Consider the following 16,722-nt stretch of genomic DNA (forward strand, 5'->3'; position numbering starts at 1 on the left):
CTTCTATTGGTGAAATGGTATAAAACATGAACAAAACCAGAAAATATAAAGTTATGACCGAACACAATACCTGGTTGGTTCTCATATTTGCAGAAGCTTGTTGGGTTTCGGTTTGATTTTATGGAGTGTTGGTTTGATCCGAAACTGAACCGAGTCCAACCTCAGTTCTGAAAATCTAAACTCAAACCGAACCTACCTAGTAGGTTCCGTTTTTATTCGTTTCTTACACAGTTTAGTTCTGGTGGTTCTTGTACTTGTTTTATAGAGTATACTATATTATACTATTACATAGTAGTGTTACAATATATATAAAAATATATATTATAAGGGGAATTATTATTGTAACAAGGGTTTGTTATTTATCCAAACATAACAAGACACCAACTATCCTCATAAGAGTACAGTAAAGGACATGGTCGGGAATAAATTTACAGGGATAATTGAGTGAATTCACATTCACGGTCGGAATCTTAAAAAAATAGAAGTAATTAAAGAACTTAAACGGGATTTTGAAATAAAGGGTTAAGTTGTAATTGATCACATACATCTCTTTGTTTTCCAGCAGAACTGAAAGCTCCCTTGATGTAGCCGGGGAATACTACGAAGCTGCCTCGGCAACATTATAATTCTTCTTCTTGTTATTTGCGGCAAGGAAGCCTCCTTGTCCTTGGTTCCCAATATACATTTTGTTATAATGCAAGGAGCGGCAGAGTAGGTGGGGGTGAAGAGCAAGTGTGGTGATTGTACGTTTCCACCATATCAAAAGACAAATCAAAGAACCAATAACAGATTGACAAGAAAAGAAAATAGGGCAACAACAGAAGTAGTTCAGGACTAGGGTAAAGAATCTCTCTCTTTCTAGTTTCCTCTGCAGCAAAAGAAGTTCCATCTCTCCTCCGTAGCTCTGCGTTGCACATTTCCCCCACCCCCCCTCGCTCTCTCTCTCTCTGATGTATTTCTGTGTTGTTTTCCAACATTTATGCATTATTATTTTTTTCCGACCGATTGAAGAATTTGTTAGCACCATGGCACTTGGATGTTGACTAGGCTTTTGCTGCTCTGATTCCCCATTCTCCAACGAAAGATTCCAGATTCTAAGACTGGGTCTTAGCGGAGGGCACCACCAAACCCAATAAGACATCCCCAACAACATGAATAAGAAGAAGACGATCATGACGATTGTTGCAACAGTAAGGAGGCTTCGATGTAAGAAAATCAAAACCCTAACCACTCTGGCACAGGGAACCACTGATCCTGCCGAAAAAGAGAGAGAAGGGGAAAAGACAGAAATGCCATTTGTAATGTTAATTTACAAAATAATCATAACATTTTAATAAAAAAAATAAAATGTCTAAATTACCCCAATTAATTGATACTTTAATGTTCCATTGCTTATTACTTATTGGTCTTTTCATCATGTTGTTACTTTTCCAAATGTAACCCACCCTTGTTACATGAATAACAACCCATATTATAATTATTAATATAATATAATAATATTATAATATATTAATATACTAATACATTGGTGCCCAAATTTGGTTAATTCGGTTCGGTTTCAGTTCCAACCATCGGTGCCCATGCTGGAACTGGAACTGGAACTGGAACAAAACGAATTCAGTTCCTGCATCCCATATTCGGATTGTAACCAAATTCTATTCTGTTTATTCGATCCGATTTCGGTTTTCGGTTCCTGTTCCACTTTGGCACCCTTAATTGAGGCTACGTTGCCACAGCAAAACCAACATAAATGATGAATTTTCAGTCCATTGATCGAATAGCCACGTTTAAAAGATGAAACGCCATATATACCCAAAATGGCCGGGTCTATAGCTTTAAGAAATCTCTATAAGTAAACCGATTGCAACATCCATTAATCAAACAACAAACAAATTAAATATAAATCCTTCAAGGTAACAAAGTATTTTACAACTCACATTTGTTTGGTTCCAAAGAAGTAAACAAGCACTTTCTTCCAGTCCATTCAATAGCCTCAATTCGCTGGTTCACTTACCTGCCATCATTAATCGATTTCTTAGAGTAAACAAACCGAGCAGCTATGATCATGAAACACTCTTTATTTCTTAGAACATGGAAGATAGATTAGAAGTAATAGTAAGATTTCCTCTTAAGAGAGAAATAACTTTAAAATTCTTCTCCAATTACGTTCACCATATATTGTGTTGGTTCAGCATATATTGTGGTGGTTCACAATTAACAAGGGGTCCATCATGCAGGGGAAAGCAACCATTCTGACAAGCTGTGTAACTGTAAAATACAAGAAGCATGTAGCGGTGGGTCTCCAAGATCGTGAATGGGAAATCCAATTCCATCTTTAAAAAAAAAAAAAAAAAAAAAAAAACCTAAACTATATCATTCAGTAATTTTTTTAAAACAAGGGACAATGAGACATACTTATATCGGTTGAGTAGGGGTGCAAGTATGGCCCTGTCGGCCCGAACCCACCCTAACCCACTTTGAGCCCGAACAGGGCCTGGCCTGAGATATTTGGCCCTGAGGGCGGGACAGGGTTGGGAATTTTTGACCCTGTGTCAGGGTCGGATCGGGCCAGGGTTGAGGCCTTGGACTAAGCCCAGCCCGGCCAGGCCTTATTTTAAGTTATACTATAAAATATATGTTGATATGACATATATATTATAAACTTTAAACTTCACCCACATTTTATTATATAATATTTTATATATGAAGATAATAAGTGATATAATACATTTTATTATAGTGTTATGTTAAGTAAAATTGATAGTTTTCTCCCTAGCCCATTCCAACCCATGCATTTCCTTCCCCCTCCCCATGATCAGGGCCAATCAGGGTCAGCCCGGCCTGACCTTGAGGGCGGGTCAGGGTTGGATTTTCCAGGCCTTGAGTCAAGGTCGGGTCGGGCCTAGGCCCAGCTAAGGGGACTTCGGGTTGGGCTAGGGTTTTATAAAGCCCGACCCAACCCGACCATGTTGCAGCCCTACTGTTGAGTCATTGGAGGGGAAATGGCTTCAGTCGCCGCAAGGAAATGGAAGGTATTGAATCATTGGAAGGGACATGCTTCTTTAGTCTCAGTCGTTGTAAAAGATATTGGCCATAGGGCAGGGAAACGGCTTCAATCGCAATAAAGCAGCATGGTTTCAGGTTTCAGCAACGATGGTATCGCCGCAGGGAAGGGAAATGGCTTCAGTCGTCGACACCACTGGGCATTTCCTCACTTCCTTCGTCATCTCCTCCTCCTCCTCCTTTCTCTATTTTATATCTGGTTTAGTTGTTCTCTAGGAAACGGGATGGCACTGCGACAGAGAAGGGAAAATGGGAAAAGTAAGGGAGAGGGGGTATGTGAGTTGGGTTATGCTCTATCCAATTCCTGACAAGTGCAATTCGAGGGTGAGATGTCGCCACCTGGCAGGCAAGACATCCAATGGTCCGAGCTCAATTCAGCCAGATTTTCTTTTTCTTTATTCTCGAGTTTGGACCATTGGATGTTGTGCCTGTCAGGTGGCGACATCCCAACCCCGAACTGCACTTTTAGGGAATTGGAGAGGATTTTTCTGGGTTATGTGGTTTTTTTTTTGAGTACGAATAAAATACCACTTTTGCCCTTTAAAAAAATGGATACGCGTTTTAAACATGTTTAAAATGTGTTTTAAACGGATTTGTTTGGCTTATACGTTTTTTCCCGTATTGTTGCTAATCATACGACAAAGCACATTTTAAACGGCCGCAAACGATAGCCGTATTTAAAACGCGTTTTTGCTAACAATGGATAGGCTTCATCAACGTCTCATATATGTTTCATCTCAACATATTTGTAACACCATTCGTGTATGTCATGATTATTTTATTGATATTTTGATGGAATTTGAATATTTTTATACTTTTGTGAATATTTTATTAATATTTGTATTATGGTGAGAATGCTTAACTGTTCTTTGGTATTATTTATATGATGTTATATTATTTTAATGAGTCTTAGTACCGCTGGAGCAATGAATTGAAAGGAAATTAAGAAGAAACAGAGAAGTGGACTCAAAGGTTAGGGATTCATGGCTATGTACTAATACAATATATGCATGTTATGTGAGGGAAGCATGGGAATGAATTGTATGATATGATGTGTTTATTGAATGATGCTTGATTTATATATTGTTATATGAATGAATGGCATGGGAATGCTTAAAAGTGTTTACTTGATAATATTTGCATGTTGTATGAAGTATGACGAGATATTTATGAATGTGATATGAAATTTGATATATGTCATGCAATGAAATATGTATGAGAATGATTTCACATGTTATGCCAAGAGAAAGTAATGAATGATCATGAAAGGGTAAGGAAGAGTTGAATTGAATGAATGAAAGAGAAGTATGTATGGTTAATGGTAATGTTGTAAAACATCCATGTGTCTCGCGTCCCCTTTCTAGTAGGAGGTTATGTACCAGATGAGAGTCTTATGATGAGTAGGACCATGTCCACCTCAGAGCTCCAGTCGCCTGGAACAAGGTATAGATGTGACCCTACAATGAGCTAGAGCTTGTCCTTCCCTAGGGCTCCAGTGGCTGGATACATGGAAGTAGAGCCCATCTAAATAGTGTATGATGTTTATTAGATGAGGGTTCCTCCCCCAAGGCTCAGGTGCCTGGATACACAGGAGTAGAGCTTGTCTATAATGCTCACAGTATCATCCTCCCCAGGGCTGCAGTGCTTGGAAATACGAGTAGAATAATGATACGAGGTCAACTACTACCCTCAACAGATTGTGCACTACAGTAGTTCACTAAATGGCCAAGACCTGACCTAACTAATTAAGGAATAAATTTCTATGGTTTATCATCTATGTCTTTGTATTCATTATTGTATCTTTGAATGCTTTTGTGTATAAATTCATGTGTACCTCATTGGGCAAAAGTTCATCCCATATATGTTGATATTTTTCAGATGAGGAGGCTTGTGCAACTCTAGTGTATATGAATTGAGAACCCAACGTTAGGGCCCAAAAGACATTTCTTGATTTTACGAACAGTTGACTTTTTGAATTGTAAATAACATTTTGGTATGTTTAATTTTGACTTTTTGTATATGCATAAATGTAGCTATTTGCCACTAGTGCATAAATTAATTCTTAAAATATAACTTAACCTTTAAGATTCCGTTGTGTTGTATGTGATACTAGGACTTTTGCTACTACTTTTATATGTTTATTTGTGACCTTCTGGTCGATGCTCGCGAGAGCAGTACCTAAAACCCTAGTTGGGTTTGAGATGTTACAATATCAATGTATGTTACAACTCGGCAACATTTAATGAAGGTGCACTCAAGATAGTCCAACATCCACCGAAGGGCCGATTATCTCCTGGCAAGCTCACTTTGCATTTAAGGCATGCTCACGTAAGCTGATCAATCTCGGATCGCAAGTAACGGCCAATCACATCATGTCAGATCAAGCTGCACCCTCTCGATCACCTATAAAGGTCAATTGAAAACCTTGGATAGGAAAAGAAGGAAAAAAGAGGAGAAAGAACTCAACTTTCCATTTTAGAACCAATTCTGGACGTAATTCGACTACGGTCGAAGAACCTTGATTTGGTTCTACTTTCCCTGAACTCACTTTTGCTCTTACTCTCTTGACTGGATGTCCTAAAAACTGACTTAGGCATCGGAGGACTAACCCGGAGATTGCTCCAGTCACCCTCTTGTGTTTTCCTTTCATGTGCAGATTAACGCATATGACTACCAGCTGCGTCCACCTTCAGTTTTCACCCGCAACAATTTGGCACCCACTGTGGGGCCCTAGTCCCCATAACCACCTTCTTTAACCTTTTAGAGACTTGAGTGAGACATGGCCCGTAACAGGGGACAACATGCAACCTCTCGGCAAACCAACAACAGTCAGACCGAGAGAGATCCTAATCTTGTTACACAAAATACTATTGAAGTTCAGGCAAACAACAACCATGCTACGAAAACCTTTCCTGTCTCCTCTGCTACTAACCATGAAACTCTGATAACCCGTGCTGAGTTTAACCAGCTTGACCAACGCCTCCATATCATCTTAGAGACTTTGCGTGGTTTGGCCCAGACCACCGTTCACCAAAGAAATTTGGATCTCCATGTTGAGCACAGCAAAACTGCTTCAACACCACCAGCATGAGCTCAAGGAAGTTGCACAACCATTGCTCGAAATGATACATCTGTTTTTTGCTTCCATGGTTGAATCTACGATCCTCGGCCGTCTTTCCCTTCTGACTATGCGAATTAAGCCTCACTGCTTCCAATTGTTTGATTTTTTCCCCAATGTTAGAAGGAACAACAGAGGAAAAAGGCTGACCGTCAACCAGCTTGGCAAAACAAAATGGTTTGAGCATGTGGGGATGTTTTCAACCCCTTTTGGGCGACAAAAGTATTTTTGACCATATTTACCATTTTACTCTTCAGGGGCATTTTGGCTAGTTTACTGTCAACTTTTTGTATAGGTCTTGGTAAGGGTTTTTTCACTCTATTTTCATGTTTAAAAAAATTCATAAGCATGTTTTGGACATAAAATTGCATTTTGATAGGGTTTTTGGTACATCCCATGCATCACTGCCCTACTAGAGCATTTTGGTCATTTGGCAACCGACTTTTGCCCAAGTCTTGAGGGATGTTTTACATCACTCCATTTTCACGTTCTCAACATATTTGAACATGTTTTAGTGCAAAAATTGCATCCCAGGGGTTTTGACATATCTCATGCATTGTTACCTTTTAGGGGCAACCATGTCATTTTGATCAACTTGGCTCTTAAGTTCAATGTAAATTAAGTGTTGTGATACTTTTTACTTTGCTATACCTAGTTTAGGTTTTGATTAAAACTTGTACAATTGATCTTGATTTTGACCATAGAGTTAGGGTTTCTAACTTAGGTAAAATGCATTAATTAGATTAATTAGGATCCACAATGTACCTTGCGTTTATCATGTCCTCTATCATGTATTTCATTTTCGTTTGCTTGGCATTGGGCACACATGAATGAATAGCCCTCTTTCTACCAAAAAAAAAAAAACTTAATATAGAGTTTGTACTTAGGATTATTAAAACAGTAATCTTAATTAGTCTAATTAGGTCCATAAATCTTAACCAATGTAGGTTAAATCTTTCAAATTAGAATAATTAGGTGCATAACATGTATAAACAACAAGTGTAAAATAAAGTATTTGAGCTAGGAAGACCGAACTTTAGTCGGGCGGTTATTGGGTGTCTAACACCTTCCTAACCCATAACTTAACACTTACTCAGCGATTTGGGGCAGACCAACCATTGAGTCTTGGAGTTAATTTAGTGGTCCTTTTGTAAAGGAGGGGCTCCATTTCGGGTCCTAGACCCTAAATCTAGGTGACGACCTCCAATCACATCACAACATTCCCACCCCCGTTCGAATGCAATTTGGATCTTCATCCATTGTACCTACATTAGGACAGTAGTGAAAGCTTCAGATCTTAATGTGGGTTGAATTCTATGGTCTCCCCATTTATATGATTCAGATGATTGACGCCATTATGAATGCCCATTTATGGAAGAGGAGTGACTATAATTAATATATCCACACCATCAGTTGGGCATCGGTGTGTCTTCCAAAAAAGGAGAGAGGTCTTAGTCTGAAGTAGAGGTGTAAATGAATAGCCGAAATCCGTTTCCGTATTCGTGTCCGTATCCGTTTAGCACTATTCGAATCCGTTCAAAAGCTAAACAAATGCGGATACAGATAGGCTATTGCTATCCGAAAAGCTATATTTACATGTAAATGGATAAAATATCCGATCCGTATCTGTTTAGCACTATCTGAATCCGTCCGAAAGCTAATCGGATGCGGATGCGGATGCGGATGCGGATATAACACTATCCGAGCCGAATCCGATCCGTTAACATCCCTAGTCTAAAGAGCACGAGTGAAAGATATAAATAAGATGGGCCTTCTAAAGCTTCTTTGGAAATTTGTTGAAAAAAGAGAAGGTTTATAGACTCAAATGGATTTAATATAAATACTTCAAGAAAAATTCTATTTGGCTAGTCATTTGTGCTCGTAATGCTTCTTGTGTTTTGGAAAAAGATTCTAAAGTCGAGACATCTGTTTAAGATCATATTGTTTCCAAGGTAGATGATGGTACTTCTACCAGGCTTTGGTTGGATAATTAGCACCCTTGTGGAGTCCTTCTCTCAGGTTTTAGTGATAGAATCAGGAATGATGATGGCTTTGATAGGATAGCGTTTATGTCTTCTATCATTGCAAATGAATCTTAGTGCCCTGGACCTTTCAATTTCTTCAATTCTTGACATTTTTAGAGAGTAGCTGCAGTATATCAATAAAAGACCCCGTGGCAGTGGTGACATTGTTAAGTGGAATCCCTCTTCTAATAAGTTGTTCTTCTCAACATCGGCTTGGGATCTTATTAGAGCTAAAGGAAACAAAATTCCTTGGTCGAGTTTGGTTTAGTTTGGGCATCACATCCTAAGGCATAGTTTCATCACCTAGCGCGCTTTGACAGCTCCCTCCTTACCCAAGAATTCCTCTCTCACAAGAACCTCTCCATCCCCAACTACTACCTTTGTTGGAATGCACTTGAAAATATATAGTGTTTATTTTTTTTCACTGCCCTTTTTCCGAGGCAATCTATAGTGGGGTTATAAAAAATTGCTCCCCTTCTCACTCCCCCTTCATTCTTTTGATAGAGAGTGGCGATTTATCAAGCAGGAGTAGAAAGGAAAGTCGAATTATAATGGGGCTGTAAAGATTATGTTCTATGTTTCTACCTATCATCTCTGGTGGGAGAGAAACAAATGTAAATGGACTTCTATACTTTCTAGTCTCAAAATCACATTTGGAGTGCTATTAAGTTTGATGTCAGTGTTATTGGTGAAGTTTGATCTCAATTCAAAAAGTGCTGTAGTGATTTTTCGGCGGGTCATTTCACCTTCAAAATGCACCAGAATGGCCAAAAGGTACACACGTCAACACCGTAGGCATTATCACCTGTAGAGCTCGTCGAGATCTTCGATTTGATATGTATTTCACCCTATGTTGGTTCAGGTCCGAACCAAACCGGGTGGGTCTCTAGGGACAGTTTTGTACGATTTGGGTTAGGTTTTCCTATATATTGCATGTAGTTATCTCTTTGAAAGATGAAGAGAAAAGGTTCGTATTTGTTTCACAGAAATAGTGGATTCATTCTATCGCTCGGCCATGGATGTAGCCTTCCTTCTTAAGGGTGTGTGCTTGATTTCTCTTTTTTTTTTTTTTGCATTTCTTTTGCAAAATCGTCATTCTATTGTGTTGTTTTTCTAACAGTCAGATCTAAGATTAATCACCTTCATGCCTCAGACTCTTGTCTCAAGAATTGGCACATTGTTTCTTGTTGGAGACTCCAAATCAGGCTCTGTTAACCTCTTTGATGTTGTGCTGTAATCTGTTTAGGGCTTAGCCTCTTGTTCCATTCAGACTGTAGTAATTAGTTTTTTGTTTTTTTTTTTTTTCTAAAGGTTTTCTATTAAAAAAAAAAAACAGTTGATACAAAAGATAAGATATGAACTAAAAGATTATGAAATTGAAATCAACCAAATCATTTGGGCTTGAAAAGCGAAAGTTTCAGTCATAACGGTTACAAAGACACCAGTATGGGGGACAGTTGTAGTCTTGTAGATGATACCTATAACTCTAGATGACCTAAGGGATGATGGAAGGGCTAGCAATCTTCATTACCTTGAGGTTCCCCTTTGAATTATATTAATACTTAGTTAGGTGATTAATTTTGACCCATTTTTATCGTTTGTTGTGCGGCTATATTGACTGTTTGGTTGATCAAGAATAATAATTTGACTCGTGATTAGATACCATATATGGGCTGAGGATCAATGTGATGAACAATCTTATTCAATTTAACATAGATTGCAATCTTGAATTTGAGGTAAATATGGATCTACACTATAATTAGCTAGCTCTAGCTATTGTATAGCTAATGCACCCCAAACTATTATTTAATCAATGAAATAGGCAAGGTCTGGGGGAGGTTGGTAATCCTGTACTTTAAAAAATAATATTTTTAATAGATATATAGATGATAAGGTCCCCTACTTACACGTCAAGTTTCAGTATAAGCGGCATTTCTAGTGTATCTCAGGCTTCCACCGTTACGGAATCTAGGGAGGGTCATAATGTATGCAGCCTTACCCTGGCTTTGCAGAGAGGTTGTTTCCAGAGACTCAAACCCGTGATCACTTGATCACAATGGAGCAACCTAACCTTTGCACCAAGGTCCACCCGTAAAAATATTTTTCAAAATAATCATGTCATTTATTAGAAGTTGCACATTCTTCCATTAAGTATGTGAAATGACAAGATTTACTCTTATTGAAAAAAAAAATAATAAAACAAAAAAAAATAAGTTTCCATTTTTTTTTACACTAACACTTCTTAAATATCCAAAACTATCAATTTGTCTTATAATTCTTCCATGTGACAAAATGAGACCATGGTTTCATATCTAATTGTAACCACATTGATTACAATCAGATTTTTTTCAATATATATGGAAAGATAATATAATTTTATTATGGAGATGTGGATTTCCATTAAGAGACCTTCAACAACCACCTTAGAATATGTGGTCATGGAATATTGAACCACAGAGCCGAAGACCCTTTGGAAATTAATGAGTTTTTCCTAGTCCTCTCTCTTGTTTATTGAAGTTGTATGATGTTTGGATAACAAGGACACTAGCTAGCTAGCTAGTAGCTTCCAAGTAGATTCCTGAGCTGGGCTTTAGGTTAAAGCCTCACACCTTTCTATATCAATGATAAGTTTCTTTTCTATTTATAGGATATTATATATTATAGTAGCACAGCTATACAAGATTTGTATCCATCAGGGGAAGAACCGAAGAAGATTGCCTTACTATTTGTGGACTAATCCGGACCACAACCATGAATCAACCCACACTAGCTAAGATAAGAAAAGGATAATAAATTAAGGGCTCATGTTCTCTGTGACGCAGTGCAGGCTGTGCCCAGACACATGGGCCTGCCACTCAGGGGGTAAGATGATCATTACGCCCACTCCATGTGTCTAGGCACAGCCTGTGCCCCTGGCACAGAGAATATTCTCCCTAAATTAAAGGATTAAAACCATGGAAGATCAAGCCACTTTCTCTCTTCGATTACTCTCATGCACTCAGCTCTCTCTCTCTCTAGCTAACTTACCTGTTATGTGCTTTTTCTGTTTGATAGTTGATGTGATTGAGGCTAGATCATGGAGGAGGTGAAGTCAATATGTAAAGTTTCAGGCCCTATAACCCTAACAGGTCTGATTCTCTATTCAAGGGCCATGATATCCATGTTGTTTATAGGTTACCTTGGTGAACTTGAGCTTGCAGCTGCTTCTCTCTCCATTGCCTTCGCCAACATCACAGGCTATTCAATCATAACTGGCTTGTCTATGGGAATGGAACCCATCTGTGGCCAAGCTTTTGGAGCAAAGAGGTGGTCTCTCTTGGGTGTTACTTTACAAAGGGCAGTAATCATTCTACTTTTTTCTTGTTTACCTATTTCTATGTTATGGCTAAACACACATAGATTTCTACTTTGGTGTGGTCAAGATCCCAAACTAACCTCTATGGCTTCAACTTACCTAGCTTACTCTGTTCCAGACCTCTTTGCCCAAGCCCTTCTACACCCACTTAGGATCTATTTAAGGGCACAAGGGGTTACCTTACCCTTAGCCATATGTGCCTTCATTGCTCTTATCCTTCACCTACCCATAAATTTTCTACTAGTGATCAACATGAACATGGGTATCAAAGGGGTAGCACTTGGATCCGTGTGGACGAGTTATAATCTTCTTGTCATGTTGATCATGTACATTTGCCTATGGGGTACACATGAGATCAGAACCTTTCAAGGGTTTACACTTGGGTGCCTTAAGGGCTGGGGTACCCTACTAGGGCTAGCCATCCCTAGTTGTTTCTTGGTGTGCTTGGAGTGGTGGTGGTATGAGTTCATGATCATCTTATGTGGATTACTCCCTTGGCCAAAACCAAAAGTTGCGGCCATGGGCGTATTGATTCAAACTACATCTCTCCTTTATGTAATTCCTTCATCTATTAGTCTAGGGGTCTCTACTAGGGTAAGTAATGAATTGGGTGCAAAGTTACCTTGGAAGGCTAAGAGGGTCATGTTTGTGTCTCTCTCCTTGTCAGTTTTGATGGGTTTTCTCTCAATGGTCTTTGCTATGGGAGTCAGTTCTATATGGGGGAAGATGTTCAGCAAGGACAAAGAAGTTCTTGAATTGACAAGCAATGTTTTGGCCATCATAGGTCTTTGTGAGCTCTTCAACTGCCCACAGACAACGGGGTGTGGGGTATTAAGGGGATGTGCTAGGCCTACCTTAGGAGCCAATATAAATTTAGGGTCTTTCTATCTAGTGGGTATGCCAATATCGGTGCTATTAGCTTTCTATTTTGGGTATGGCTTCTCGGGGCTCTGGTTTGGACACTTGGTGGCCGAGGTTTGTTGTTTTTTGTTGATGGTGTATTTTCTTCTACAGACGGATTGGATTCAAGAAACTGAGAGAGCTTGCAAGTTGACTGGGGTTGAAGCTCACCATTTTGTTCTGCATATCGAAGCAGCTGAAGAGTTGCTTCCTTAGTGATTCATCCCAGACAAATTCTGTCATTTTAGAGCAACTTATTATGGTCCATGGCAGAGAGACTAGTGGGAAATTTTCAGTATCTTGTTTTCTATGAATATCTCATGTTGTATTGACATTAATTTGATTTTAATTGATCACTCTTATCATTTGGGAACAAGGGTGTAAAAATCAGTCATAACTCATAACCCGTTGGATTGACTAAAAAAATTCGAATTCGACCGATTGCCTTATGTAGATATTGTATTTTGACACATTTGGAGATCGGCCTCGCAATGATGGTCAAGGCCAACTGACTTCTGTGGTGATCGAATGACAAAAATTACCACCTTACCCCCTACTCCACTTCTACCTTCAGACTCCCAAATAGAACCAACACCCCTAAAAATAGTTTTATTTAACCAATTTAAGTTCCTGTGTGAAATTTCACCCTAATTCGACACTTTTTGCAAAAATGATCATTTTATCAGTGTTATTTTTCTTGATATCCAAACCACCTTGTTTCAAGCTAAAACTCTTTATTTAGTCTCATATGGTTATTTCAAAAATGTATGTAAAATTATGCTCAAATCCAACGTCATTTAGACTTCTTTAATTGCAAAATGGTCGTTTTCTTCCTTGGCACTTTTCTTGGTATCTGGACCTCTGAATTTGGCTCAAAACCCTTCGGATGACCTTATTTGATCATATGAAGCTTGCATATAAAATTTTGTGAAAATATGGTCTCATCTGGACCTCAATCAACGTAAAACATCATATATATATATAGATTCTTCAATTTTCGTACCACTTTTTAGCATAATCTGACTATGGCCATTGTATGGATGGAAAGAACTCGCCAAGAGCTTCAAGGCCATATGTGGAGCACAAACCGCATGGGTTGGGAGAAATCAATGTTTTAAATACTGTCCTTTAAAAAGAATCTTTGATAAAATAAATAAAAAATTTGTTCATGGGCAACTCGGGTTGACCTGGGCTGACCCAAGCCAGCAAGGCCTGGCAGGCTTGCGTGCACGCATGCCCTGCCTATATATGGGGGGCTCAAGGGTTTGAAGGCCTTGCAAGAGGAGAAAAAACTTGGAAAAAATCGTGCATTGAACACCATGGTCCCTCTTGCAAATTCAACTTACAGCATCCTCATACCCTTCTTCCATAATTTTCTAAAATTCTTCAAATACCCTCGGTTCACATACTTTGTCATTTGTAGCAACCACACGTGGAGTGGTTTTGGTTGTTTCCGACAGCAAGTTCTAGCCACCCAAGAGAGCATACGTTGAGCTAAGACACTCCAACGCTTAAGGGTAATTTCCATAATTTGTGAAGTTATTTCTATATTTATGTTGATTTTTCTTAGTGAAAATAGACTGTTTCAGATAAAATAATTACTAAGAATAACTACTGTGTTCCAAACATTTTTACAATATGTCCCCCATTGTGCTTGATGTTGCTTGATTTTTCCACGATCTAAATATTTTTCTTTCGTATAATTTTGTCCACATTATCATTTTATCAATTTGTGAAATCTGAAACTGTGGAACATGTTTTGGGTTCTTTTTTTTTTTTTCTAAGATTAAATTTCATGCTTGGTCTAGTAAATCTATGTTTTGGTTTTAGCCAATTTGGCGTCAAGCCTTGGATTTAGTAATTTTCCTTTTTACCCTTGTTGTGGCACTTCAGAAATTATTGTAAATGCCAAAAAATGCATAAAATTTTCAAAAAATATATATATGAAATGTTTCTTTCATTATGTTTAACATTTTAAGTTCAATGGCCATTGTTTTCATGTACATATGTTTAAAAAAAAAATATGAAATGTAATTTCCATTATGTTGTGTATGTTCCTTCTTTACCAAAAAAAAAATCTCGTGTATGTTCCCCATCCCTCTTAGGACATATATGTCATTTCTAAATTTATTTCAAAAAATCAAAAAAAATTAAATAAATATGCACTTGCTACTTCTAACATTTACAATCATTGGACATGCAAAACAACAACAACAACCATAACCTTATCCCAACTAAATGGGGTCGGTTACATGGATCCGATAGAGGCTATGATAGTAATAGAAATAAGAGAAGTAAAAGGGAAGTAAAAGAAGCAAAAGGAGTAAAAGAAAATAAAAAAAACAATAAACAAAAGAAGAAATCCAAGCAATAATCAGAGCAGCATCCCATGATGTTATTTTAGATGTATTTATTTAATATATCTTTTTTTTTCATAAATAGGATAAATATACATCATTGAATTATTATGACATGCCCATGATGAATTTCGGCCATATAAGTGTTTGCATGTAATATCAATAATATGTCAGTATGTACATAGGGTCATCATGCATGTTTTTTTGCATTTTTAAAACATTCATGCTATTTTATAAAAATGAATTTTCATTTTTACCCTTCATATATTTTTCCAATAGAAAATTAGGGAAAATTTATTTCTAATGTTTTCTTAATGCAATAAAATTAGTGGATGTTCTCTATAATGTTTTACATGACTTAGGACACTTCCTTTCATTGGGTGATGTCAGCATGCTTGGTATTTCTACAATATTTTTCCACTTTAGGGGCACATTGATAATTTTATAAATAAATAAAAAAAACATGATAAAGTTATAAAGAAATCCTGAAAAAAAAAATTATGCATTTCATGATGTTTCAAATGATTTTGGAAAATTTCCACAGGCATGCATGATCATTCCATGGCAAGTTCATGCATAAAATGAATTTTTGCCCCACGAGGGCATTTCAATCATTTCTCCAAGTGCAAGCCAAACGTGATTTTTCAGCATAAAAAACTTTGCATATATTATCATACTAGGATGTTTGAAATAATTTCCAAGATCTTTCCATGATTTCAGATTGCATGTCCTAGCACTTTACCATTTTACCCTCCAATGGTATTTTGGTCATTTTGCAGCCAATTTTTGATTAAGTTTCTAGGAGGGTTCTTATCATACATTTTCATGTTTTAGCCTTCACAAACATATTTCAAGCATAAAAGTGCATTTTCATAAAGTTTTTAGCATATCCCATGCATCATTGCCCTATAGAGGCATTTTGGTAATTTTGTGATGACCAGGCGTGATTTCAGTTTTAGGACCATAAGATTCTCTATATTAAATTTGGGAAGCAGTTTTTTGTACGGGAGTGTGGCCTACGCCAGCACTCCCATGTGTCTATCTCTCTCCTCCTTAAAACAAGGGGACAGAGGTGTCTTTTCACATGGGGAGGAGAGAGATAGACTCATGGGAGTGCTGGCGTAGGCCACACTCCCAGACAGAGAACTTTTTCCCATTAAATTTTTATACCATTAGGAATCAATCATTTCCTATAGTTTTCTTGCATCATAGGTCTCTCCCCATGCATACTTGCATTTTTGCTCTAGTAGGGGCATTTTGATAATTTTATCATCTTGCATTGTTTGGCCTTGTGGATATTTTTAAGGGTAAAGTACACGTACCCCCCTATAATGCACCCAATATTCCTCGTACCCCCTAAGTGGCTCAATATTCCACGTACCACCCCTGTTTTACACCCCAAATGCCAGATAAGTCCAATCCGTTAAATACCATCGTTAGATGCCAAGATTTTGATCATTTTACCCTTTGCTCCATTTTCTTAAAACTAAAAAAACTTAATTACCCTCACTTATTTGTTGCCCTAAACTAATTGAAAATGATCATTTTACCCTTTGTTTTAGTTTTATAAATGAAAAGATCTAATTGCCCTCATTTATGTATTACCCTAACCTAATTTGAAAAGACTATTTTACCCTTAAATATTTGTTCCTAAAAACCCCAAAATGCCCTCATCTTCCGCAAATCATCATCTTCGACTTCTTTTGATCAAGAAGCTTCAAACACAAATTAATGGCGAATTACCTATGCCCAAAGCAAGAAACCCATGTGAGGAATTCTTCTTTCAAGGGACAAGCCGTTGCAATGCTTCTTCCTTTCAAGGGACAAGCCGTTGCAAACCTTCTTTCCTTCAAGCGACCAGGACTGGAATTCTTCTTCAAAAATTCCAATTCCAGACTTTTAAAC

The 16,722-nt window shown here is 37.8% G+C and overlaps 1 protein-coding gene across 1 annotated transcript; it reads left to right on the forward strand.

Moving 5' to 3' along the window:
- The first annotated feature begins 11,281 nt into the window (after positions 1 to 11,281).
- Positions 11,282 to 12,676, forward strand: LOC122668439 (protein DETOXIFICATION 48-like). Its single transcript, XM_043865004.1, has one exon. It carries the CDS (start codon positions 11,282 to 11,284, stop codon positions 12,674 to 12,676), a length of 1,395 nt encoding a protein of 464 aa, XP_043720939.1.
- The last annotated feature ends 4,046 nt before the right edge of the window (positions 12,677 to 16,722 follow it).

The sequence above is a fragment of the Telopea speciosissima genome, chromosome 7 (genome assembly GCF_018873765.1).
Source record: "Telopea speciosissima isolate NSW1024214 ecotype Mountain lineage chromosome 7, Tspe_v1, whole genome shotgun sequence".
Taxonomy (NCBI): domain Eukaryota; kingdom Viridiplantae; phylum Streptophyta; class Magnoliopsida; order Proteales; family Proteaceae; genus Telopea; species Telopea speciosissima.

What these genes read in the sequence shown, in the direction of transcription:
- LOC122668439 (XM_043865004.1), top strand. Translation starts at nt 11,282, where the DNA reads ATGGAGGAGGTGAAGTCAATATGTAAAGTTTCAGGCCCTATAACCCTA.